The 25,527-nt window shown below is 34.7% G+C and overlaps 1 protein-coding gene across 7 annotated transcripts in view; it reads left to right on the top strand.

Moving 5' to 3' along the window:
• The window catches only part of ANK2 (ankyrin 2), a 276,460-nt gene that overhangs the window by 129,469 nt on the left and 121,464 nt on the right, over positions 1–25,527 (top strand). For 2 of the 7 annotated variants that reach the window (XM_087935977.1, XM_087935978.1), the window contains exon 1: positions 21,474–21,798. The exons of 3 other annotated variants lie outside the window; for them this stretch is intronic. In XM_087935977.1, coding sequence (XP_087792103.1) covers positions 21,664–21,798 — 135 coding nt within the window. In that variant the 5' untranslated portion in view covers positions 21,474–21,663. Of the gene's footprint in view, positions 1–7,286; positions 8,014–21,473; positions 21,799–25,527 lie in introns of those variants that run through there. 2 more of the 7 variants (XM_087935979.1, XM_087935983.1) reach the window with 2 other exon arrangements.

The raw sequence follows: 25,527 nt of genomic DNA on the forward strand, positions 1-25,527 counted from the left end.
TTGTATTACAGTGTGTTTGGCTGAAATCTTTCCTTCCTTCCTTCCTTCCTTCCTTCCTCCCCCATCCCCCCATTTAATTCTGCAAAGCAATTCTGAGGAGCTTACATTTAAAGTAAAAATATTAAATGGGGACAAGTAGCAAAAAGCAAGATCAGTCCAGTGGTCGCATCATTTCTGTTAGTCCACCAGCCATCGCCAGCATAGAGACCTCTGTCAGAGTCCAAGGTCAACTTGAAGAGCTATGTTTTAATGCCCTTCCAGAAGGCAAAAAAGGTGGGGAAAAGGTTTTACTTATAACAATTATTCTTCCTACTTTTAGAGAATCTGAAGAGTCTGTCATTGTGGAATAGTCTAGAAAGTAACATTGTGAAAACCAAAAGCAAAACAGATGATGTCACTTCACAGCATGCCCTAAGAAATTAGAATTACAATGCTTTTCAATAGAATATATATTGGACCAACAACAAGAAGTATTTCTTTTAAGATTGATAAAAATCAATCTTTTTTTTTTCAAAGTACAAACTTTAGATATAGACTTTACTGCTATTAGATGTGATGGCCAATGGACACTACTTTAGATGGTTTTTAAAGTGACTGGACAAATCCACAGAGGATGTGCTTTCAATGGCTATTAGTCTGGATGGATGTGTATATCTGAATTAAATACAGCATATGTTAAACATCTGGAAAGTGCCATTAGAAGAGACAGTTTGGTGTAGCAGTTATGGTACTAACCTAGAAATAGGATAATGTAAGCTCTAGTTCCTCATTAGTCATGAAAAACAGCTGGTTGACCCTTAGGCCAGTCCCTTTCTCTTACCTAATAAGGTTGCATTTTGGGGTAAATAGAATGGAAGGAGTATTGCCACTTTAAGTTGTACGTGGGAAAAAAAGATGGGATAAAAATATAACCAACCCCCCCCATCTGCCATGTTCAAAGTTTTGATCTTTGTGAAAGTATCTGTTGACCATATGTGACACAGAATGCTAGACTAGGTGACTTAACTTCATTCAGTTGTGATTTTTTTTGTTCTTAATTGCTTCTTTTCTCAGTAATCATTTATTTACAATAAATGTGATGTTTAGCATGAGTTCTACAGATCCGGAACACAGTTCTCATGTATTTGACCTACTTAAAGTAAAATATAGCAAATATATATTTTATAAGGGCAGAAGAAACTCATCTATAGGATACAGGTAGACTTTGCTTATTGATCATTTGTTCAGCAACCATCAGCACTGAATGAGGAGACTTTTGATTGGTTCTTGAAATTGTGGCCATCACAGCCTGCAATCATATCAAAACAATTAGAATGCTTGACAACCAGGGTGCAGTTAAAACAGTTCAGTGTCCCATAGTCACATGGTTGCCATTTGCAACTTTCACTGCCAAGTAAAGCAGTGGTGGGATTCAAATTTTTTTTTAACCAACAGTTCTGTGGCCGTGGCCTGGTGGGCGTCGTAGGGGAAGGATACTGTAAAATCTCCAGTCAGAGGTGGTATTTGCCGGTTCTCCAAATTACTTGACATTTCCGCTACTGGTTCTCCAGAACTGGTCAGAACCTGCTGAATACCACCTCTGAAATAAAGTCATTGGGAAAGATAGCAGCAAGTTGCAGTCCTGTGACATTGAACTTAATAGCAATATGTGATTCGCTTAACAACTGAAACTGCTGATGTAAGTCAGCATGGTACATGATTTTTTTCATTTTACAGCTGCGCTGCTTGGCCACGAAGTTGCCAGTCCCAATTATGGTTGTTAATTGAAGACTATTTGAATATACCTAAGTTGCTGGAAAGATGAACCTTGAATCAGAGTATTCTTGAAGGAATTATGTTGCATTTCATCTTTTCTTTCCACAATTAGTTGCAATAAGCCAATGTCAGAAGAGGCATATTTTCTCCTGTTCTTTTGAGCTCACTGTGCATCTGCTTCCTCTCCCACTCACCTCCTACATGCCATTTGTACAAGAATTTCAGCTCCACAGTGCACTGAAACCAGAGAGAAATAGTTAGAAAGGAGAAAAATGATGTACAAAATTATATTTTTTTCCCAAACAGGATGTTGAATATCTGGTCTTCTGATTGGTACTATTTATTTCCTTAAATCCTGTGAGGAAGCACTCAATAACTGTCCACTTCTTGATGTACTTTGATAAAACAAGGCCTGTTTTTTATCAACATAATGTAGAACATCTTAAAGCCAATATTAACCAAAGCCTACCATCTTCTTTTCAATTATGTTCGCTTGCTTGTGATGGGCTATTTAGGGTTTTTTTTTTCAAATAAAACTACAGCCACAACTCTGCAGCAGTTGTTATTAGAAAAGTTGAATTTATTTCTAGTTTGCATAGCTTTCAATATGCATTGTGTGTAGTTCAGTGATGCATAAAATGTAGCTTAAGTCCCATATTTGGACTCATAATATTGTTTCAGTGGTATCCTACTGTAGAATGGAGCTCAACTTTTGTTTTCTTAACAAACAAAGAAACCTTTGGAATGGTTAAGGTGTCAAAATGAGTATTTTGAACCTTATAGTTACTCAAAGTACCTATTTTAACCATATAAACCCATGAATTCCCTTTCCAAAACAGTCTGGATACTATAAATGTGTCTCTTGAAGTACTCCTTAAAATAATGGAAGGTAGATGTTCTGACCTGCACAATGGCTTGGTTTTAAAAGCATTTATGTGTGCCCATATAGTACTTTAGTACTTGAATACTACCAAGAAAGCAAGAACTGATAAAGTGCTAATCCAGCATAATCTCCCAGAACAAATTAATATTACATGAATTGTAGACAAATCACCAGAATGGTTACGGTACACAAAGATTATCAACTCAATTCCTAATGAATCTGAGAACTAAGCTTCACTTAAGTTCAGTGACATAAAATTCCAATCAAGCAATAAAGGAAACTGAAATGGGGTTTTCTATTCTGTTAAGTCTTTCTTGGCAATATATTTTCCATATTTTCTATATCACTATATTTTCCAAGTGTTGCTGCCCAAGAGCTGAAGTGGAAAATTTTCCAGTCCTATTGTGGAATCTCAGGTGATCTTCTTCATGAAAAAATGTATATTTGCTGAACAATAGTTTAGGGCCTTCTCCTTCCAGAGAATGTTCAGTGCACAGCTACACACATCAAAATCAGCATAAAAATAAACATACCCACTCATAAAGCTAATTATTAAAAGTCTGTGACTAATACCACCACAGTAAAACAGCAAATTCATGTTTTTAATACTTTAGTAGTTTTAATACTTTAACACTTCTGGCATCTAGATCTAGAAGAAGGAAAGAAGAAGGAAGAACCTACACTCTTATAACAATTAGCTCAGAGCCTCAAAAGCCCATTGGGACATTGTTATAAAGTGTGAAGTGACATGGCACATAGTCTTCTTAAAAACCATCTTCTTATTTCATGTGGGATGTAATGATTTTCTGAGCTCTCATGCTGCAATATGATATATGCACACACACAAACACACACAAACACACACACAATGTACACACACACAGAGAGGCTTATGAAAAAGCACTTTATGGAAGGCAAAGCTAAGAGCCATTAATTTTCACGCTGCCATGACATATATTTTATGTTGTTTGGTTTTGTATACCACAGTGCATGATGGAAAAACTGGAGGGACTTAGCTGATGCAAGTAGAAGATCATGAGTTATGACACTATGATATGATTTAGGAACTGAAGGAGAAAAAAAAAGTAGTAATGAAAACATAAAGAACAAATGACTTGGTATATGCAATTAGTAATGACAATTAAACATCCTAGTGATGACACAACTCCAGCTGAATTGGTGAGAAACGAAAAGAAACACTTTGAAAGGTAGATATGAATATATTACCTGCTTAGATTAATACGGTCTGCCTTTCATGAATATGTAACATTTTTTCTAACTGTGGAACCCAGAAGAATAGCAATAGCAATATCACTTAGACATAAACTACTTCATAGCCCTCTCTAAGTGGTTTACAGAATCAGCATATTGCCCCCAGCAATCTGGGTCTTCATTTTACTGACCTTGGAGGGATGGAACTTGAACCTGGTGAGATTCGAACTGCCAAATTGCAATAGCAGTCAGCAGAAGTAGCCTGCAGTACTGCATTCTAACCACTGTGCCCCTGCTACTCTTATCAGATTACTAGTATCCTTCACTAGCTATTCATCCTTCTCTGATAGAATTTCTAACTTTTTCTCTTATTTGGATAACGAAATGTATTTGCATTGATAATTCTAGTGTTGGTATCCCACTGTACCTGTTGTGGAGCGGCGGAATAACCTGAGGCAAACACGGAGCGAACTTCAGCTTTTACTTTATTGTAGCAATAAAGGCTTGCCCTGGCTGCCGCGCTAACAAGGTAGCCAGCCGGCAGACAACAGCTGATGCCGTTTGACAGCTCCGTTTTATAGCCGGCTGTCAAACGGCATCAGCCAATAGGAACGGTCCATGTTCCCGCTGGACACGGACCAGAGTGAAGACTTCAGCCCAGTCTTTTCCAAACGCCACAGTACCTATGAACTTGCAAGCAATTCCCCTTTATTAAAACATCAAATTTTGTGGCTCTGTTTTAGTTAAATCAGTTAAGTCAGTTTGACAGACACTTTTAGGTTTCTTTTTAAAGTTGACTGTTAATTTATTATTGACACATGTGTCTTATGCAGAAGAACAACCATAAACATACAGATGAAACCCCCCCCAAGAAAAAATAAAAAACAAAATCCCCAAATTTTGTGTTTCTGTTTTCTAAAATTTTGTAACAGATTAAATTAGTAAAAAAAGATTAAAAGATTCCAATATTAATTTAGCAAAGTTTAGAAAGTTTATTTAGCATCTGACAGCCTTCATACAAATTGCCAACACTGGCTATGAATGTAGAGTATTAACATAATAGATCTCCTTGAAACATAAACAAATTAAAAAAGGTATAAGTTTGCAAGGGAGCTGGATTGAGAAAATACCTTCAACATAACTTTGCTTTCCCTGTTTTAATATTTGCTTAGCTGTTCATATTTGCTTAGCTGTTCATAATAGGCGATAATTTTTCATAAAAGGCATAATAATCTACTTCTGCTGAAGCCAGCTGCCTACAATCTGGTAGTTCAAATCCCACCAGGCTCAAGGTTGACTCAGCCTTCCATCCTTCCGAGGTGGGTAAAATGAGGACCCAGATTGTTGGGACAATATGTTGACTCTGTAAAACGCTTAGAGACAGCTGTAAAGCACTATAAACTGGATATAACTCTAAGTGCTAAGTGCTATAGGCATCATAGTAATAGGCCATCACCATCATCATCTCATCCAGATTGTAATCTCGTATCAAACATCTGTCTGTCTCTATGGCAATATTTTTTATTTCCTGTGATAAATTTATATACTTGAAATATTCCTCAAATGTTTGCATAATACATTTTTAAAAATATTTTCTGTCGCTGAACTCTGGCTTTTCAAAATCAAACCATAATTTATTACTAGATAAATATCTTGATTTCCATTGTTATGATATCATCAAGGTACCAGAATCAGAGTTAGGGTAAGAATATAGGATACTTTATGTCAAATTAGCTTTTAGCTTCTTTCAGGAATCCAAAGAATTTCATTAATATATGACTCAATGCTTTTTAGGGAGATATTCTATATTAGTGATTCACTAACACTTATCTAAATTAAACTGTAAATAACTACTTCTTCTTACATAAAATCCCCATGGATCTTTTAACTTAGAAAGGAGGTGCCATAAATACTGTGTCCAAACCCCATGTGATTAATTGTGGGAATACTCTTTTATTTTTAAATCTAAATCAGAGTAGGAAAAGGAAAGAAAGGCTTAAAGCTTCACTAGTATTGTGCAGAATGTGTAAAAGGTCTCACTGTTCTGGTGATTTGAGAGAGAAACTACTATCTACTTACCCTGAGTGATAAGGAATATAGGATTTTGGGCTGATAAACTGCACTTTTGGTGAACAGATGCACTCACCACTGGCACCCTGGAGAACATAATCCTTGTCTTAGTGGGATTTCCATTCACTTCCCCTATCTGTGTTTTGCTTTCTAAAGCAGTATTTTCAATTTCAGCAACTTTAAAGAACTATGGATTTCAACTCCCAGAATTCCCTGGGCTGCCCGCTTGCTAAGGAATTCTGGTTGAAATCCACTCACTTTAAAGTTGCTGAGGTTAAGAAATACTAATCTAAAGGCTATCTAATCTCCTTTACAAATGGTTTGCCACCCTAATAATTAGAAAGTAATGACACAGAAAAATATCTTCCACATAAATTAAATCATATTGCTTTACATCCTAGTGATGATATATGTTCAGTTCTGTTTTAAAATGGAAAACAGCTTTTAGTACTTTGAACGTTATTTTAAGATCCCTAATTTCTGCCTTCGAACACTGACATTGCATAGTTTTAATATATACTGTAAAATAATTTCATTTTTAAGTGTACATTTTGGATAGGTTTAATCAGTTATTATCAGCAGCTGTCTGATCAATTTCACATCAACCTGTTTAGGTAAACCTAGAAAGCAACAGCTCTGCAGTTTCAAAGTATCAAATTCTATTTTGGAATGTCATCTTTATATTTGCTAGGCCACTTTTCAGCTATAGATTTTGCCATTGAAGAGAGATTCCACCTATCTAAAATAAAAACAAGTGACTGTATCATGAAAACACTGAGGAAGAGAGGCAATTACAGTTTAATTATAGTTTAAGGCACTTTTTTATTTATTTTTTAAATTCCTTTTACTGTCATCCTGCTTTTTTATTCCTAACATAAGCATTTCACAATTTTGTTTGGAATAATGATACAAATCATGATTCCACAGCAGATGATGACACACTTCAGCTATGTATAATATAATGAAGCCAAAGATACTCCATTCTTCATTCTCCTTCCCTCCTCAGAGTCCAGCTGAGTAGCATAATAGAAGCCCGGATTATGCTCTGGTTTTTTTCCTCCTTAAGTCCCTTCTCCAACCAGAAGCAGGCTGACTGTTTAACGCAGTTCCCTCAGTGCAGCCTCTTGTGGAGTTGAAAATGACACAATAAGGTTCCGACTGTTCCCAGACCTCCCCCCTCCCCTCCTTAGCTCCAGCACAGATTTAGACAGAAAGCTGCTTTTTGCAGACAGAACAGACTGCAGCTGGTCTGCTCCGAATGTAGCAGTACTGGCCTCTTTTTATAACTACTTTGCTTTAGGGTGTGGGGAATAGCTCTGGTAGAAATGTGGAAAGGGGGGAAAACCGGAGTGGTGGCTTGTGTAGCTTGTCATCCGCTTCAGCAGAGATATTTGCAGCAGTAGCAGCAAGTAATTAAGTCAGACTGCACCATTTTCTTCTCACCCTGTAAGAGGGTGATGGTGGCAGCAGAGGCAGGGAGCTGTCCACCCCCGTCTACCCACCGACCCACCCACTTCCAGCGGATGTACAGAGGTGGGTTTATCTTGGCTTTCCTCAGAGAGGCATAGTCCATTTGGAGGAATCCCAATAGATCTTTTCAATGTGAGGGAACTCTCTTATATTGGATGGATTTTTGTTTTTACCTGTCAGAGAAATTTCCAGATGCTTCATGCTTGCTGCAGGAAATTCTTCCTGTGCCACTGTGTCCGTATTCTGTGTTCATACAAGGAGATCACAAGAGACTCTTAATTCAGGGTATCATACTGAATTATGGATGCTGCAGAGACTAGAGCACAGCTGTGACCTATCACAGACAGCTTGAGGAGGAGGAGGAGGAGGAGGAAAGGAGAGGGTTGCCCAGTGGATATCTGGCTTCCAGCATTACCTCGGCAGTGTCCTTGTAAGATAAACAAACCTTGGATTCCTGGGTACAGGAACGGAGACCTCCAAGCTGATATCCCTTTTCCAAAATGGCTCATGCCGCTGCTTCTATCAAAAAAGTTCGGGAGGCAGAAATGGATGAAAGGGAGAAGGAGAAAGAAAAGGAGAGGAAAAGGCAAAGGAGAATATCTAGAGAAAATCGGAAGCGCAAGGTATGAGCAAAAACCATTTCCCCATCATTTCCCTTTATTGTACTGCATAGTACAAGATACCTTCAGCAAGATAATAACAGCATTTTTGTTATTTCATTCCAGAACGTCTGCATGCCTTTGCTTTTCAAAAATTATTCTATGCTTTCAGTAGTCTTGCTGCACTGAAAGCAGCAGTGTAAATAAAGCTAGTGACACTAATACATTGTTTTTTCTTTATCTTCAAACCAACCAAGTCTGGTTTGATCACTTTTATGGCAGATATTTTTTAGGCCTGATCTAAAATTGTTTACTGGCAGGCAAAAAGGGACTTTGCGCTCCATTTAATTAGGTTCGGTTTTGAGGTTTGTGGCACTGTTTCTCCTCTTTCTTATTCTTTGCTTCAAATGGCAGGCAGTTTCACATCAAACCCTCTAAACAAACTTAAGTTCTTCTGCTTGCAGTGATGACATAAATGTGCTATTAGGTTTGGTAATATCTACTCTTTGTATATTCCTATATTTCTTAAGCCAGGCATAGAAAAATGATGTATAGAGTATTTTTGCTTAAACTAAATTCAGTTGAAAATAAAATTTGGCCTTATTGTCACTTACAGGTTAACCATTCTTGGATTATTTCTGTCTGAAGGATTGTAATTCAATTGATTTTGAATTGTGATTCAAGCAGGGAAACAATTGACAGTTGATTTGTTTTTTTTAAAAGTAAACACAGTCACAAATATCACCCAAATACTAACAAATGTTAACCATTTACCAATACTAACAGCTGTTTAACCATTTCACATATTGAATGAGAAAATAATAATTCTGAGCATATGCAGGAAGTACTTCTGAAATTATATTGCTTAGAGACATTTCATGTAGAGAATATGTTAACGGGCCTAGAGATTTTAAAAATGTACAGTCACAGGTATCAATCACACAAGTGTTTTTATTTCTGTATTTCACTAGTTAAGTAATGTAAACTGAATCTCTCCATAGGCGTTGAAATAGATATGAGCGTTTATTCCATCACATTCTATTTATTTTGCACAAATAGTATAATTTTATATGGAAAAAGCAAATTTTTATATGTGAAACAACATTAATATATAAGAAATTCCTGCCTATTTTAATTCTTTATTAATACCTTATCTTTTGTACAAGTTATTCGTATTCTATAACACTTCATAGCAAACTGCACACACATTCTATCATCTATACTATGCTTAAGGTTAAATAAATATGTCCAGTCATGCTTCATTTTAATTTAGAGATCTTTTCACAAATTACTAGAATTACCCTTCCTGCTGCTCTTGTTTAATACATGCCTAGTCTGTTTATCATTTTCTTATACTGGCATTGTGAAATGAATTAATGAATTAATGTTAATACTTTTTTCTTAAACTGCCAATTTATTATGTTGCTAAGTACCTTTGTGGTACTTGAAGTGATATATCCAACTCTTTAAAAGCTTTGTTTACTGTATTAATTGAGTTGCAATAGAATTTTCTATAGCATAATATGAGTATCATTTTAAGTATAGCCACAGCTTGATACTCCCAGACAGATTGTGTTCAGTATCCTAATTCTTCAGACAGAATGTTACAGAAATAATAATCCCTTGGTTGTGATTTTGTTTCAATTTACAGGTATACTAAAACATATAACAATGTTCAAGGATTGGTAATGTTCAAGAATTGCATAGTTTGTGGCGATAAGATATTGCAGATCTCTGGTTTTTAAAATTAGTTTTAAATGTGATGCTAGGCTTTTAATTAAATTGGATATAATTAAATCAGTATCTTCTGACATTTCCTTTTTATATACCGCTCTATAGCCTTGATTAGAACCAGAGACACATAGAATTGGCCAGAAGTTACTAATATAGTGGCCACAGAAGATGGAAAGATCAGGATGTTCTGGTATAAGAATAGGCCAGTGTTGCTCAGAATATTCAAGGAAAATATTATAGTTATGTTTGTTTTGTTCCATTTCATATTCTGCCATCAGCTTCCCTACGCCTGTCTTTTACTACAGCAATACAGTATTGCATAAATAGGTACCTTAGCTGTACAATACACTTGCTTTGTAATAAGGTGAATTTGGTTTAAATTTATTGTTTTTTTTCCTTGCAGAGGTATATATTAATGAAAGCACATGCATGATAAAAATAGGTACCTTAGCTGTACAATACACTTGCTTTGTAATAAGGTGAATTTGGTTTAAATTTATTGGTTTTTTTCCTTGCAGAGGTATATATTAATGAAAGCACATGCATGATAATTGCCATAATAGTACATATGCTGTATATGTAGTTAAAAGTTGTAAACACTGTGAAAAACAGGAAGTGTCTTCAAAAATTGGAATGAGAAATGGTCATTGTTTGATGGCTTCTTTTTTAACTTTGGAAAAAGATACAAGTTTTCTATATAGATATTTATACACATAAATGTGAGTTTGTCTGATAAACTGGATGAGAGATACTATCACGCACATAAAAAAGTTTGGTCTATCATTTTGTTCTGGCCACCAAAGATTGAAGTCACATGTTTTCTCTGAGTGGTTCATATAAATACTGGGGTTGTAACTCTTCCAAAAAATTCATATTGGAGAAAGGAGAATGCAGGAAATGCATATTGAGGGAGGGACATAGAAGAGGAAGAGATCTCAAATCTTAAAATTTATGGAGCAAATGAGCATGTGTAGAAATATGTGGTTAGACTGACACTGGTATTGAATCCTTTATGTTCCCACTGCATGTCTGATCCTGATCATTATATTTGCAAACCATGATTTATCTCTTTATACAATAGCAAACCAAACAAATCATGGCTTAGAACAAAAATTATAAGACATTTTTATTTCTTATAAAGTGTATAAATAAAGAAGTTCAGTAAGAATGTTAAATGATATATGATTACTGAAATAATATTCACAAGGTTAGGAGATGGATAAATTTCAATGTTTCAGTTTGGAACCTATTTATAAACTAAGATAGAGAGGAGAAGGTTCTGGCTCTCTAGTTGAGCTTTGGTCAGCAGGATCAATAGTCATAAATATGCAAATTTGTAGAAATGTGGTTTCTGAAAACATTAGAAGGCTGAATGATTCCTACTGCTGACATAATGGAAGATACTTATTTATTCATTTAATTTATTAATTCTTTATGAATCAAACCAAAGTCGTAAAATAAACAAATAGATTTATCAATAGATTTCTGAGAACGATAACCAAGAAAAATCATAAGACAAACAATTACCTCAGCTAGTGAAGGCTATTGCTGAGTTAATCTTAGAAGAGCAGCTGAATAAGAAGCCTTAAAAATTGTAAGCCAAGAAAAGAAGAAAAAGCTAAAAAAATGAATTGGAACATTGAATCCTGTGGGGAAAAAAAAGAAAAATACAAGACATTCGAATGTTTTCAACATGCTACATGACCTTTCCATTAGAAATTATATAGAAGTCCATATCTTTCTCTAATAGGATAATTTTCTGTATGCATTCTAAAATGGAATAACCCAGATATGACAGTCTCACTTCAGTGACTTTTGAAGAAATTCAACACAACACAATTTCTCAACACGAAGAGCAAAATATCATCATTCCCCATTTCAAACTTAGGATATGGACAACCCATTGTGTTCAATATGATGGTTTGAGAAGTATAAAACACAGAAAACTCCCAAGGGTATAGCATAGTTGGAATAGCTATTTAATTTTTTTAGCACTACCTCTAAAGCCATTCCTTTTATTCTGCCTAGTTAATTTTACTCTGCTTTGGTGACAATGCTAGAATAGAGAAAGGAAATAGAAAATAGAAATAGAAAATAGACAAGGAAAATAAGAAGACAGAATAGATAGGAACGAGAATTATAGGTAGCAAGGGGTTCAGGAGTAAGGAAAATATGTTGATTTGACATAGCAAAAAGTTTTGCTACAGTTTTTTTGTATCTGCTCATAATTTTGTATTAAAAACATCACAAAAGACTGTGGTGAGTGTAGAACATTAGAATATTTCCCCCTTTTTGTGATCTGATTATGATTCAATAGTCAAGGTTTTTTCTTTTTTCTTTGCTTCACTCCAACACCTTTTAAAAATTATTTCCAGATCTATCTAAACGCAGCCACACATGGACAGTGTTCTGACCCAGCTCCCCAAACACAACAAACCCTCTGAAGTTAACTCAAAGATTCATTTATTAGGAGCTCCAGCAACCCCAGCAAAAAGTTTTTCTCACAGGTCCAGCCGGCTGGGAGATATACAGTGGTTTGTCACATCTATTCCCCTGCCTTTTATCCCCAGAGCTAAGATGGGCCTTTATTAGCAACGGTAGCTCTTCCTTCCCAAGGATCAGCCCATGGATTTCCATTGCTCTCTATCCTCTGCCTTCTGCGCATCCGCACATCAGGCACTAGAACCAGACGTTTTGCCTTTTCCTCATTAGCCACTTTCAGACCTGGGGGCTGTTGACTCTCCATCTGAGGGCTGACAGACAACCCAGGGGCCACAACAGACTGTTTGCCAAATAGAGGCATTTTTGCAGGACCCTTTCATAATATTTATACATGAATTCCAAATCTCTAAATTGAATCTGAATTCTTTGAATTCAAAGAGGATGTGACATGGTCTCTTCACAATCTGGCCAGAAAAGCTGGAATTATTGTTTTTAAGCACTTGAGAATTTTACTATTTCATGTAGTTCCCATTATGTTTCCAGTCATGAACATCTTAAGATGTTTCATGTTTAATAATGCACATACTGCTTAATTATTTAGTCTTTTTATTATGTTGTATAACAATTTTACGCTGCTTGACATTTATGAACTTTGAAGCAGACAGTTGGATTACCATGTAATAAAAATCATCAAGTAAGCCTATGTTTCCTATAAAGTTTATCTTCAGACCAATACTTAATGATAGTAAAGTTGGATTATTCCAAACGTTCTATGTTTTAAGGTATATTTAAAGCACTTATCCCAATTTTAAATACACTGTGGGAAATTAACTTTTAACTTTGTTTTAAAAACAAAGCTCACAGATATTAACCTTTGGGAAAGGCATTAAAACAGGTACGAAATAGAAACTTACAAAATGAAAATTAAACCAAATCTAGTCTAAGCCATATGGTCATACTAACAATTATCAAAAAGTACTATGTATATTAAAGGCCCAAATCAAACAAAAAATTGTACATTAATACTAGGTCTTAATTTTGCAGCTACCATATCTAGTCTGTTGTTTTTTTTCCTGTTTTGTTGTTATCTAGTGATCTTCTGGACTTTCATAGCCCTGATAGGATTATTTTATGAAATATAAGAAAACAGAAATAAAATAGTGGTATTATTTTAATGCCTCTGTATAGGTGTCTTCCCACAAATATTACCATCTAGTTGGGCCCAGGAAGTATTTTTTTCTATGGCAGAAGATGTACAGCACAATCAGGATTATGTTATTATAGCCAATCTCCATAAAAGCAGTTTTAGCCTTCTTGTGGAGTTAATTTTAATAAGTGGTATACCGCCTGGTGCTGACATTCCCAAGTATTGAGAACTGTCAGATAGGAGCCTGAGAATTATATTTGGTGATGTACTGGAGAACGGTAGTTGCTCCAATATATCACTAAATACAGTTAAAGACTTAAACTAATCTGACTTTAAATTAAAGTATGCATTTTAATACATAGAATTCCTGACCATATAAGTCTTTTAAATGATTGAATGAAATGATAAATGAAATTTTGCTAGAAACTGGAGAATTATGAAAATTGAACCCTGGCTTAATTCTTGTTGAAATGTGATTGAAACAGTGACAAATATCTACTCCAATGGAAACTACTATTCCCCTTTGTTTTCTTTGTTTAAAATGGATCAACAATAAAAGGGTCTTTTAAGTTAAAACTTATTCAATTGTGCCTATATGGAACTAAAAAGTTTTCACAAATTGAGCTAAAATATTGTGTAACTTTATGTTTTATTCCAAGTTAGTCTAGTGGTTTAGAGCAGTATGTGAAAACAGCTGTATTCACAAATAGTTTGTTCCACCCATGAAAAAGTGAGGTACACATGCAGTATCATGTTGTGTAAAAAACTGTGTAAATTCTTAATTATCATATTTCCTCAGTCATATTAATGTATTTGGCTGGGTTAGTTAATAATGTGTTTATTCTCATGATAACATTGTATTGGTGTGACATGATTATGAGTCATTCTATGTGACATAAATACTGTATAAATAATAGTACAAATAAATATTAGGATGGAGTGTTTTTATGTTTGAGTGCTGAATATAGAGACATATGTTTATGTCAGATAAAAGCTTGCTCTGTCTCTGCTACTAGCAAGAAGGGATTACTGTGATTAATGCACTGATGAATTCACATATAAGAACAGCCTTCTGGGGATTATTTTTAAAAGATGACTAAAAATAAGCAGTTTTTATTGGCTGAGTATTTAATTATTAAACATTAATGGATAGTTTGGCTCAGATCATTGTCCACAAGATAGTTATTTCATCTTTATTGTCAAATCATCCACTAGATTTATGGATATTATCGAAAAATGAAATGGATCAGTTTTCACTAAATGTATGTCAAGTATACCAAAGCTAATGGGAAATACTGCTGTTGCATTTTACTTTATCTATGTGTAAAAACTCATCAGTAGAATAAGAGCTCCAACCTTTTTTCTGTACGAAATAATTTTGCTGTGAGAGGATTTGTAGAAGAGATGAGATCAGTGGGATTTTGCACATATGGATCAATGGAATATACTGTTGGATTGCCTGCCATTGCTAAGTAAATGGTTGGTTTTAGAGAAGAATAACAGTTTCATACATTTTAATGTAAACAATCTGAGCTTATTCTTAAATATCGTTAGATTGCTTCTGATATTTTTTTTAAAAAAATAACAGCAAATCCATAATGCAGATAGAGAGGGAGGGAGTAGGATAGATATCTCTCACCTCCTTTTGTTTTTTTGTTCCTTCAAATCAGTCTTGATTCCTAGAGACTGCCTGGGCAAGTCCCTAGAATTAATTTGGGGAGATTTTCCATTATCTACTTCCTAAGACTGCAAGAGAGTGACCGGCCTGTGGTAACCCAGCTGGCTCTGGACAGCTTTAGAGACTAGAACTTGCAGTCTGTTGGTTTCTAGCCTGATTTCCTAATCACTACCAAACTGGCTCATAGATATACCTATACTATATATCTTGTTCTATAAAGTGAAAAAGGATTCAAGAAAGCAGAAATGGTGCTTGTTGGTACTGGTTGTATTTGATAGAAAAAATAGAAGCTTTCAGTGCTGCTGAAATTTGGTAACAAAATCTGGGCAAATGCTTGCAGGAAGGGGTACTTTTGGCAGGCTGAATGCAATCCATGATTATGAACCTACCTATTTGGCATGTACTTAAAAATCAACAATAGAAAAGTTTTCAGGCTCAAAAGGTTTCAACTTAGGGAATAATTTTCTCATTGCTTTTGCCTTGTACATGAAAAGCCAAATATTTTTATATTTCTTTTGTGTTTCCATTAATATCATTGTCTTTTAAAAGGTTAGCATTGCTATCTTACAGAGTTAGAATTGCTATATCATGTAGGCTTTGAATATTTTGAATATTTGAATATCTGTTTGAATATTTGTCATCCATTCTATAAATGTAGAAATAGTGCTGCTACATCCTTGGTAGCAGCACTGCTTTATATAGAATCTCTTGGATATATTTAGCAATATTAGTAAAATACTAATACGTTTGGACACTTCTGTTAACAATAATTAATACTTCTCTGGTAGCAAAGACATCTCTATTGTTTTAAATGATACATTGATGTAAACAATTGACCAAATGCCACAAATAAATAAAAATTGTATTTTAAGAAAGAATAAATCCTTTTAGCTCATTCAAATGATTTCATGACTCTGTTATAAAATTGTGCTTTAATTGGTATATAGCTATCTGATCCATCAGGGTCTCAAGTGATGTAATGCATTTACTGTTAATAAAGTGCTCTTTGAGGATTTGTTTTTACATTTTTTGTCTTTACTTCGTGTTGTGTGAATAAATATAAATAGATTTCCAGTTTAGAAAAATTAGAAGGGAAATAAATGTCAGCTTTCAACAAGATAAATATTGTGCAGGTACCTCAAAGTTTGCTAGAGAGAAGACCATTCCAGTAAAGAATATTTCAGCCTATGAATGAATCCCTGCAACCTGTTCCTTTATAGTATGTATGTATAAATATATATATATATTTGGACAAGAATAGGCCATTTCTTCTACTCCCAAAACCTAGTTGACCGGCCAGTTCATATTCAATGCCAGAAGTTCATGCATTAGATATCTAATGAGCCTTCTTTCAATAGAAAAGGATTCAGAGGACATGTAACGAAACAGAAATGTATACAGATAGTGTTTGAGTTAGGACCATAATTAAGCCTGAAAATTCAATCATAAATCATGCCAGTCATTAAGTGGGTCATCACATTTCTAGCAAAAATGACGTAAATTGTCATCTGACTGCAAACAGCTATAAATACAGGCTGGTTGCCAAAAGTCCAAAATGCAATCACATGACCATGGAGGGGGGCAGTTATCAGAACTTCAAATCTGGGTCATATGTATCTTTTTTTGGTGCCTGTCACAGCTTTGAAAAGTTGCCAAGTGACTAGTCATAAGTCAAGGACTAACTGTAGAATATTTTTCAGTAGACTTTGAGCAGATACAGTTATGTATAATTGAGACAACATATGGAATTAGCTTCAAACTTTGTGTTAGCCAGCCTGACTACAACTACTTGTGAAAATAGTAGTACAAATTCAGTAAAGTTTCAAATGGAAATAAAGCAATGGTAAAGCATAAAGCATCTTCTAATGATGTTTTTAGAATTCCTAATGAATGTTAGTTTTTAAAACCTAATGTAGAACTAGAACGAAGAATAGATTAGTTCCCCAAAGGTACAGTGTTTACAAATCCTAGGACCAAATCATTCATGGCACAACCAAACCAATTAGGTCAAAGATATCCTGCACTTTTTCATTAGTGCCCCTTAGGGTATTTTGAAAAAAAAATTCAAGAAACTTTGACAGTGAAAGACTGTTTTGCATTGTTTGTGCTTTCATTGTATAATGGATTGATATACAACTAGAACAATTAGATTACTAGAACAATTGGCCTTTTCTTGTTCCTTAGCTGCCATTGCATATTGGATATGATATACCAGATCCAAACACAATCCTGGGAAATGTCCACCCTTCTATAAAGACTTTCAAACTTGAAGTCCTTAATTAGAACTTCAGGGTTGGAATGCTGTTTACTCCTTTAATCAGGCCAACAAATGGAATTATTTGTTGTATGAAGTATTGTCTTTGATAACTTGGAAACTTGGAAAAATATGTATCCCTTTGTTTTGGAAATCTATAGGAGTGCAAATAATCTGTATTACAGATATTACTAAGTATCCTATCTTTCTATTTTTCCGTGGTCTATAAGGATATTTATTTACATCTATATATTTATATATTGCAAATTTAAAAAAAAAATCAGCAATACCAAAAAACTTCTAATACCATAAATTGCTTAGGCTGTGTAAAACATGTTTCTCTTTAAATTTAAGATTATATAATAATGAGAATGGTTGGAGTTTGCTAAATACTTCAATTATATAACCAAAAGTATCTGAATATCTCCTTATTAATGTTTTAAATACAGATAAATGGAACTGTAGCAAAAATATTGAGATTAATATGATGTTCTAAATTGTCATAATATTACTAGTTGCCATAAATTGGATTTGATATATCAGAATTGCATAAACAGAAAATTAACCTGTTATATTTATAAAATACATTCTGCAAGACTTTGCGATTGCCAAATGCCAAATATTATATCCAGAGATACATAAAATATAGGTAAAAAAATAATCTATACAAGGATTACAACTCTGCTAAATAACTGGAGTTGCATTTTGAGGAGTAAGTTTAAAAATAGGTTGCAGGATGTTATTGTGAGGCAGTTTCATCTATGTTTAGAAGTTGCATATATACCTGCTAATATCTCAGAGGTTTTAAAGAATGAGTAGAACTTCTAATTCCTGAAAATAATTCTTTATTTTCTTTTTTCTTTCTGTTCAGGCATTTCTTCCCACTTCAAACACTTATGGCAAACGTTTTTGGTTTGGTTTGTTTTTTTTACTAGGAAACACTGAGAGGTACACTGGATGTAATAAACATGGAGAAAGAAATGGAAGTGATGAAGGGGTTTCAGCCTCCATGCCTTGGGTATAGGAGCCAGCTATCACAAGTATGAACAAGCATAAATAATTTTGCAGGATCCAATGTGGGTCAGTCATCGGAATCAAAGGTTCGGAATCAGAGCCCAGCTCCAGCGTGAGTCCAAAAGCTCAGAAGACTTAACCTCTGGTCCGGGTGACCGACCCACATGGAATCCTGCAACATTATCCTGGGACATGTATATTAGCCTTCAATAAACAATGTTAGTTAGCTTTGGTCATTGAATTAGTTAATGGGTGCAAATCAGAGTGCTGATCTTAACTCTCCATTGTTGCACCTACCAGTCCATCTCTATAAGATTCTGCTTATTTTATACATTCTTTCCAGAAAGGGATACTGAGTGTTACTGCACTATGTGAAATAAAGATGATGACAGTCTGGAGGTGGATTTAATTACTCCTTGCAGTTTGTGGACTCTGGTTCAGTAGCCTTTCAAAAGCTAATTGTCTCCGCCTTTTTAATACATTTTATAAAAATTACATTTAGTTTTCTTTTCAGTTTGTTTGTCTCATTAAAAATGATGCAGCCGTTATTGTAAGTATCTAGAGTTTTTCAAACAGGTGGTATAGATCATAGAATGGGAATTATTTTGTATAAAATCCGCATGCTTCTAAAAATGCTTTCAAACTTAAAACTAAAGTCAAATTCCAATTGTATTCATTATGCTGAGATTATATGCTGGAAGTTCCTAAATATGCTATTATTTGTTTATGAGATTTATATTGCTCTAGTTGCATTTGAGTCTAATTGGCTCTTTGGAGATTAAGTACATATTTCTAAATCAATAATTACACATCAAACAAGATTTCAGTTGCTTACTTTTAATGCATGCAATAAAATTATAAGACAGCACTGCTCTTTCTGAGAAGTCTTGATGGATTGATTGAGAAAATGCAACACTCCAGTGTGAGTGTTCCACAGCTCTGCTTTGAGTTAACTGGCCAAAGAAGGCGTCTCTCTTCCTCTCTCCCTCCCTCTCCCCCGCTCTCTTTCCCTCCCTCCACTTGATCTTAGCTGAAAGGTCAAAAAGCAAGAAGCTAAGAGATCTTTATTTTTTATGTGTTTGAGGCATTGCAGGGAAATGATGCCTTGAAACTCTTACAGATGATATAGACTCAGCCTGCTCCAGGAAAGTCATCACATCATCAATTACACCTCCCCAATTTAACGCAAGAAAATGTGTTCTCAGGCCCAAATACTGTACTTCCCTACATTAGTAGAAACAACAATTATACATTGACGGTCTTAGTATATATCCCTTTGCTTGATATTCTAGACAAACATTCAAGTGTATGGTATTTGTCAAAAAATGGTTTACTGACTCCTTAAGCCTAGTCAAAGTATTTAAACTGCCTTGTCGATCTATAGGATCCCTTATCAGGGTAAGGTTGCATGGGATGGGGAGATCACAACCCTGCAGACTTTTTTGGGGGGTGCAGATAACTAACAATCTGAATTGATCTCTCCAAAAGCACAATTGAGAGAGCTTTAACAAACCGCACCACTGTTTGGTTTGGTGGTAGCAGTGCCTCAGATACAAAGTTCATACAGAGAGCGGTAAGGACCACCGAGTGGATTATAGGAAGCTGGCTTCCCGTCATTTAGGATACTGCTTATAAGCACTATGTGATTAGATCTCAAAGCATTGTTAGAGACCCCACACACCCATTTTACAGTCTGTTTCTGTTGCTCCCCTCTGTGAGGAGGTTTCAAAGTATTTTTAGCAGGATTACCAGATTCTGTATCAGCTTTGTTCCCTATGCCATCTGTCTGGTAAATTTGCAAAATTCATTTATTTTTCCTCACTATGTACATGTATATATCTGAACTAGACTGTGTTGTTTCTCTGTGTCATATAATATATGTGGGCATGTGGCAGTGGTGGTATTCTACCTGTTGGGCCCAGTTCGGCTGAACCAGTAGTAAAAAATCAGTTACTGGTTCAGGCAAACCAATATTTCTTTTCTTTTTCTTCCCAACGACCAGCTGTTCCGACAATCAGCCGTGCTGGGATCCCCCTCGCTGTCTTACTGCTTCACCTAAGAGGCTTCCCTGAGTCTCAGGAGGCAAAAAGGGGCACACAGAGGGGGTGCTGCGTGCTTTCCCCATGCTCCATTTTTTGCTTCCTGGGCCTCAGGGCAGCCTCCGAGGCCCGGTAGACAAAAAAACGGAGCGTGGGAGATGCTTCAAAAAAAAAAAAAAAAAAGCCATACCCACCCAAGTCACAGCCATGCCCACATAGCCACGCCCACAGAACCGGTAGTAAAAATATTTGCGTCCCACCCCTGGTATATGGCTATATGCATACTTTTATTTGTTTATTTATTTAGTCATGTTTATATAGGGTATATTGGAGGTGGTGCCTCTTTGAGAGCTGTATGCAACAAAATTTCATTTTAATGTATGCCGATTAATGTACATTCAGAGTGACAATAAAGTTATTCTAAGTCTAAACTTTCAGCAGATCTTGATGACTTCCTTCATGGTATTCTAGAGATGTTTCAAATTTGGGTGAAGATAGACTTCTTATTGGTTTTCTTCACTAGATTAACTGGAGTTTTCTTTAAAGGTCCATCGGGGAGATGGAAGAAAGTAGTTGACTAAATAAAAATTTCAGCATCCCTTACTTTTGTATAGTAGTTACGTTTAGGGCTGTTCCCAAAACAGGTTCATATTACATTAATCAGATTTGAGTTATTGTGTAGTTTAATTTTAAGAAACTACTCAAATGTCATAGTCTTCCAAATTGTGAAAAAGAATTCTGGACAGTATGACTCATAAATGCTATGAGAGAGGGGGCAAAACCACAGCATGAAGGAATATGCTATAATTGCATGAAATGTTACTTTTTAAAAGGGTCTCCATATACAGTAGTTTAGTATTGTTGGAATGATAAATTCCTAATAGTTATCATTTTACAGTAAAAGGTTTTCGGCCCCTCCTCTAAGAAACGAGAAGTATTAATGTAATGCTGTAAGCAAGCATTGATGTATAATGTAGTAGGGAGAGAAAAAAATCAAAACATTCAAAGGCATGCAGCTGAGTAATTCAATAACCTCCGTATGTGAAGGCATTTCACACAGTAGGGCCTTAACTCAGAGCTAGTCAGGCTGCCTCCCTCCCATTCAATTTACATGCATAGCTGGGCCAGTAGGTGTAAAAATAGATAGGCAGAGCCTGAATTGGAAATTATCACTGAATGCTGGCTATAGTTGTTAAAGTTTCTTTTTAACCTAGGCCAGTAGAGAGAAACCTCTGCCAAAGAAAACTCAGGAGAGCAAATAAATAGAAGCTACAAATATCATTCTCGATTTTCAAAACTTATCTGCCCTTTTGGAATATTCTGTACTCTGCGAGGTCAGACCCACTACAGGAGTTAACAGAAGGATATGGGCAATGCACCCATATGCCAAGCTTGCGGCACAGACAAGGGTGTAAGAGCGCAAGGGAATGTGCAAGATGCTGATAAAATTCCAGACTATTATGGATGCAATAATGGAGTGAATAAAGATCCTGAGGGGTTGGTAAGTCTAAAGAAAACACAGTTAAGAGAACAAGGAACTTGTTATAAAAAGGTAATGTGGAAATACTGAGTTAGTGTTGCCATTTGGAATCAGTTAATAGCTGCTGAAATATAGGCTGGTTGTATTTTAAGATGCTGTTGGTATCTGGGATTGAGTAAAAAAGCTCATAGAACATTTTGGTGTGTATGTAAAATCAATGTGTAAAAAGTATGTTTGAAATGTAAGATGGCATTTTACACTTAAGCAAAAAGAGAGAGATTAGCACAATTGGGAACTTTAAAAATTGCTTTTGATAGAATACATATATTTTTGATAAATATATTTTCTTGTTTTAGAAGATTAAAGCAAACTTTGCTTTTATAAGTCAACATTACCAATGTTTATAGTTACTAGGAACAAGACAGACTGATGACTTTGTTCTGTACAGTTAACAGATAATGTTATAGATTTTGCTTGGAATTAGGTCTCAGTAAATTAAGTTAGATTTAATTTAAAGCAACATTCTGCTTGAGGCTACAATCTTTGTACTTCTAGCAGGGATAAACATGGATATGAATCTATTCTGAGAGTGAATAGCTTTGCAGTATGTTATAATAATCATCTTTATGTTTTTATCTGCAGTTAGAAACTTTGCCTTAAATTTTCACATGGTTTGTTTGTATCTTCATTGTTGAAATTTTTACTATTGCTTCTCTCCTGCTTGTTTCTTTGCAGACACTTGTCCTCAAGCATAATTTACCTCAATTAGTAAATGTTAATTTCCTAGGAGATTTTAATATTCCATTTTTACCATAATAAAAATAGCTCAACTATTTATCTGGAGAATTTTTTGTAGACATATGAAGACAGAGAAAACAAAACACATGATTTTTACAGATTAGTTTAAAAAATCCAAACACCATCTGTAACAGATGAGCTTTGAGCTTTCTTTAATCCAAAGGTTAACATGAAACATGGTTCACTGAATCAAAGATTTCTTATGAATTCTAAAAGTATCAATATTTAAAAAAAAAACAATTAGCATTACATAATTTCATAATTCCTAGTAATTTCACAAAAGTGAACAACAAATGAATGTACACTGTAATTACTAATTTATAGATATGCAGTCCTGAAGATTAGACATTCTTTTATTTTAAATAAAGCAGGTTATATTGTTATTTTAGTATTATTGTTTTGATAAGTAGAATAGTAGCATTAAATCTGGAATATCTACACTATACTCAACCTTACAAAATTAGTTTCTCACAGTGTCTGGTGCAATTCAGGGATTAATTCATGTTATACTAAGAAGACATGTAATTAACATAAGCTAATACAATGTCTTTTGGGAGTCAAGAACTACATAGTATATAGATGTCTCAACCTGCCATGTGATTATATTATTACTCCTCAAGTGCTTTTGTGCATTTGGTCAGCATCACTATTATCTGTTTGCCATTGAAGTTCCAACCCATGTTTGGCATGTCAGGAATATGCTACTGCAGACTCCTTGGTGCTCTCTGAACTTGGTTGTTTTTAGACATTTAGTTAGCAACTCAGTAACACCTTCAGTAGTGGGAGTGGGATTTACTGCCTTTTTATATACAGTATGCTACTGTGCTGTAGAAACAAAGAAGTAACTGATGAAGTCATTAGTAGCAAAATATATGAACATGAATTGAAGATGTTGCCTATGCAATTGCATATATAAATGGTTGGATTGTTTACATTCTGTACAAAGGAAGTGCATATAGTATTTAAATGCAGAAGATTCTTCAATATCTCAAATGTTTTATGTACGAGAAAGAACATTAGCAAAAACAATTTTCCTTGAATGGATTGATCCTTGTTACATTACAGGTCAGTTTATTGCTTAGAATCAAATTATGAAATCATAGGATTATTTTAATCCTTTAGTTTAACGCAGATGGAAATAGTTGATTTAAAATGAATAAAAATCAAAGAATCTTTGGACAAATTCCACAGGAACTTCCTCCTATATTTAAAAACATAAAGCTTCATTATTGACAGTCACTTTCTACTTTACAAACACATGGAATAGCCATTCCTAATATATGATATATTTCTGTTTTCAAGAACGTCTTTTGTAAATTTGACATGAGACAATGCAAATTCAGTTAACTCGAATAGCTTATTTATGTCTGATTTATATAAAGCACTTCTTGTCAAGAAAGTATCCAAATGGCATAATTAGTTTGGGTATAATACCTTTAATTCTGATGTAGAATAGCGCCAATTGAATTCTTAGGAGATTTCTTTTAACATTTGCCTAAATCCTGCTGCTTTACCACTTCTACCCATTGGATGTATTGCCACCCTATGAAGAAACACATAATTCTGCAGTTTCATATTGAAAACATATGAAATCTTAAAGTTTTGCTAAAACCTTAGCTATTAGGAAGATCAGTGCTTGGTTTTTCAATCACTATGATTTTTTAAAATAAAAAATAGCATTGATTGTAGTTTTCCTGGAAAAAGATCTTGAAACCACAATTGTCCCTGAAATTTAGCAGAAAAATATGCTGAATAAAGTAAACAGTGAAAAATTTCTGCTTAACCGCCTCCCCCGCAATTGCCTTATCTCTTTTTTAAAAAAAAAACTTCATTATAAATTGCTAAAGTTATGGTCACGTCCTTGCAGTTGCTATGATATATGAACATAGTTCTTTAACTTAGTCACATATTTTCACAGTGAATGTCAAACTGTAGCAATAATTGGGCACATCTATATCCACTTTGATTAAAATCTTGATCTTCGCCTACTGAAATATGTCTTTCATTTTTCCAATGCTGCAGAGAATTCCTAATAATTAAAAAGTAGTTTCATGCTTTCCTGATCACTTCATGTTTATTTCTATTCCTTCCTCCAGTTTCCTGCCAAATGCAATCCCCACCGCATTTTTTGAATTCTGAACAGCTACTCAGCTGACAGCTGAAAGCTGCCCAGCCAAGTTGGCTTCACAGCCATGGTCCCTGCAGGTTTGGTCTTTCAACACAAGTCAACCGGAAAGCAAAATTTCAGTGGATGCCATATCTTTGTTTGTTGCCTTTTGTAGCACAAACATTTCATGGTAGCCACAAGTACCCTAAAGTAGGCCTTTCTCTTCTTTTTACCACTGCAATTTTACTATCTTCAGTCTGATACTATTTATTAGATGTAAAAAGCTCACGCAGGTTAATGGGATTTGACAGCATTGATTGAGACATAAAATTACTATATTTTAAAAGTCTAGTGAAAGGAAGTTAATGTCTGGTTCAAAAGTACATTATTGTACTTTTTACCAAGAAAAAAATATACCTTTTGGCTTGAAAATTAATATAATTTGAACAACAATTTTTAAAATCATATTAATTTTTCTTTTCTTTTCTTGGTGATTTTAAATAATGTGATTCTGTAGAAAATAAAATGAGCATCATTTTTTAAAAATCAAAGCTAATTAGCATTTGCAGTTTGTTTTCAAAGTGACACCTTAATAACTTCAAGGTATCCTTTGACTGAAAGCAATTCATAATCTTGATTCAGAATATTATTGGCTAAGTATTTTTTTATCATCATATTATGCATTCTGGCTATGAGTGAACTGACTATTTGGTAATATAATATGCTTCCTGAACATACAGATTGAAAACTAATTTGAGTTAGATGCAAGGCTTCATGTCCACTGCCAAATCCAAAGGACACCCTAAGACATTCCAAAGATCCTTCAGGGCTGCCTGACCTCAATG

The sequence above is a fragment of the Pseudonaja textilis genome, chromosome 6 (assembly GCF_049901715.1).
Source record: "Pseudonaja textilis isolate UNSWEBS1 chromosome 6, rPseTex1.2, whole genome shotgun sequence".
NCBI classification, from domain to species: domain Eukaryota; kingdom Metazoa; phylum Chordata; class Lepidosauria; order Squamata; family Elapidae; genus Pseudonaja; species Pseudonaja textilis.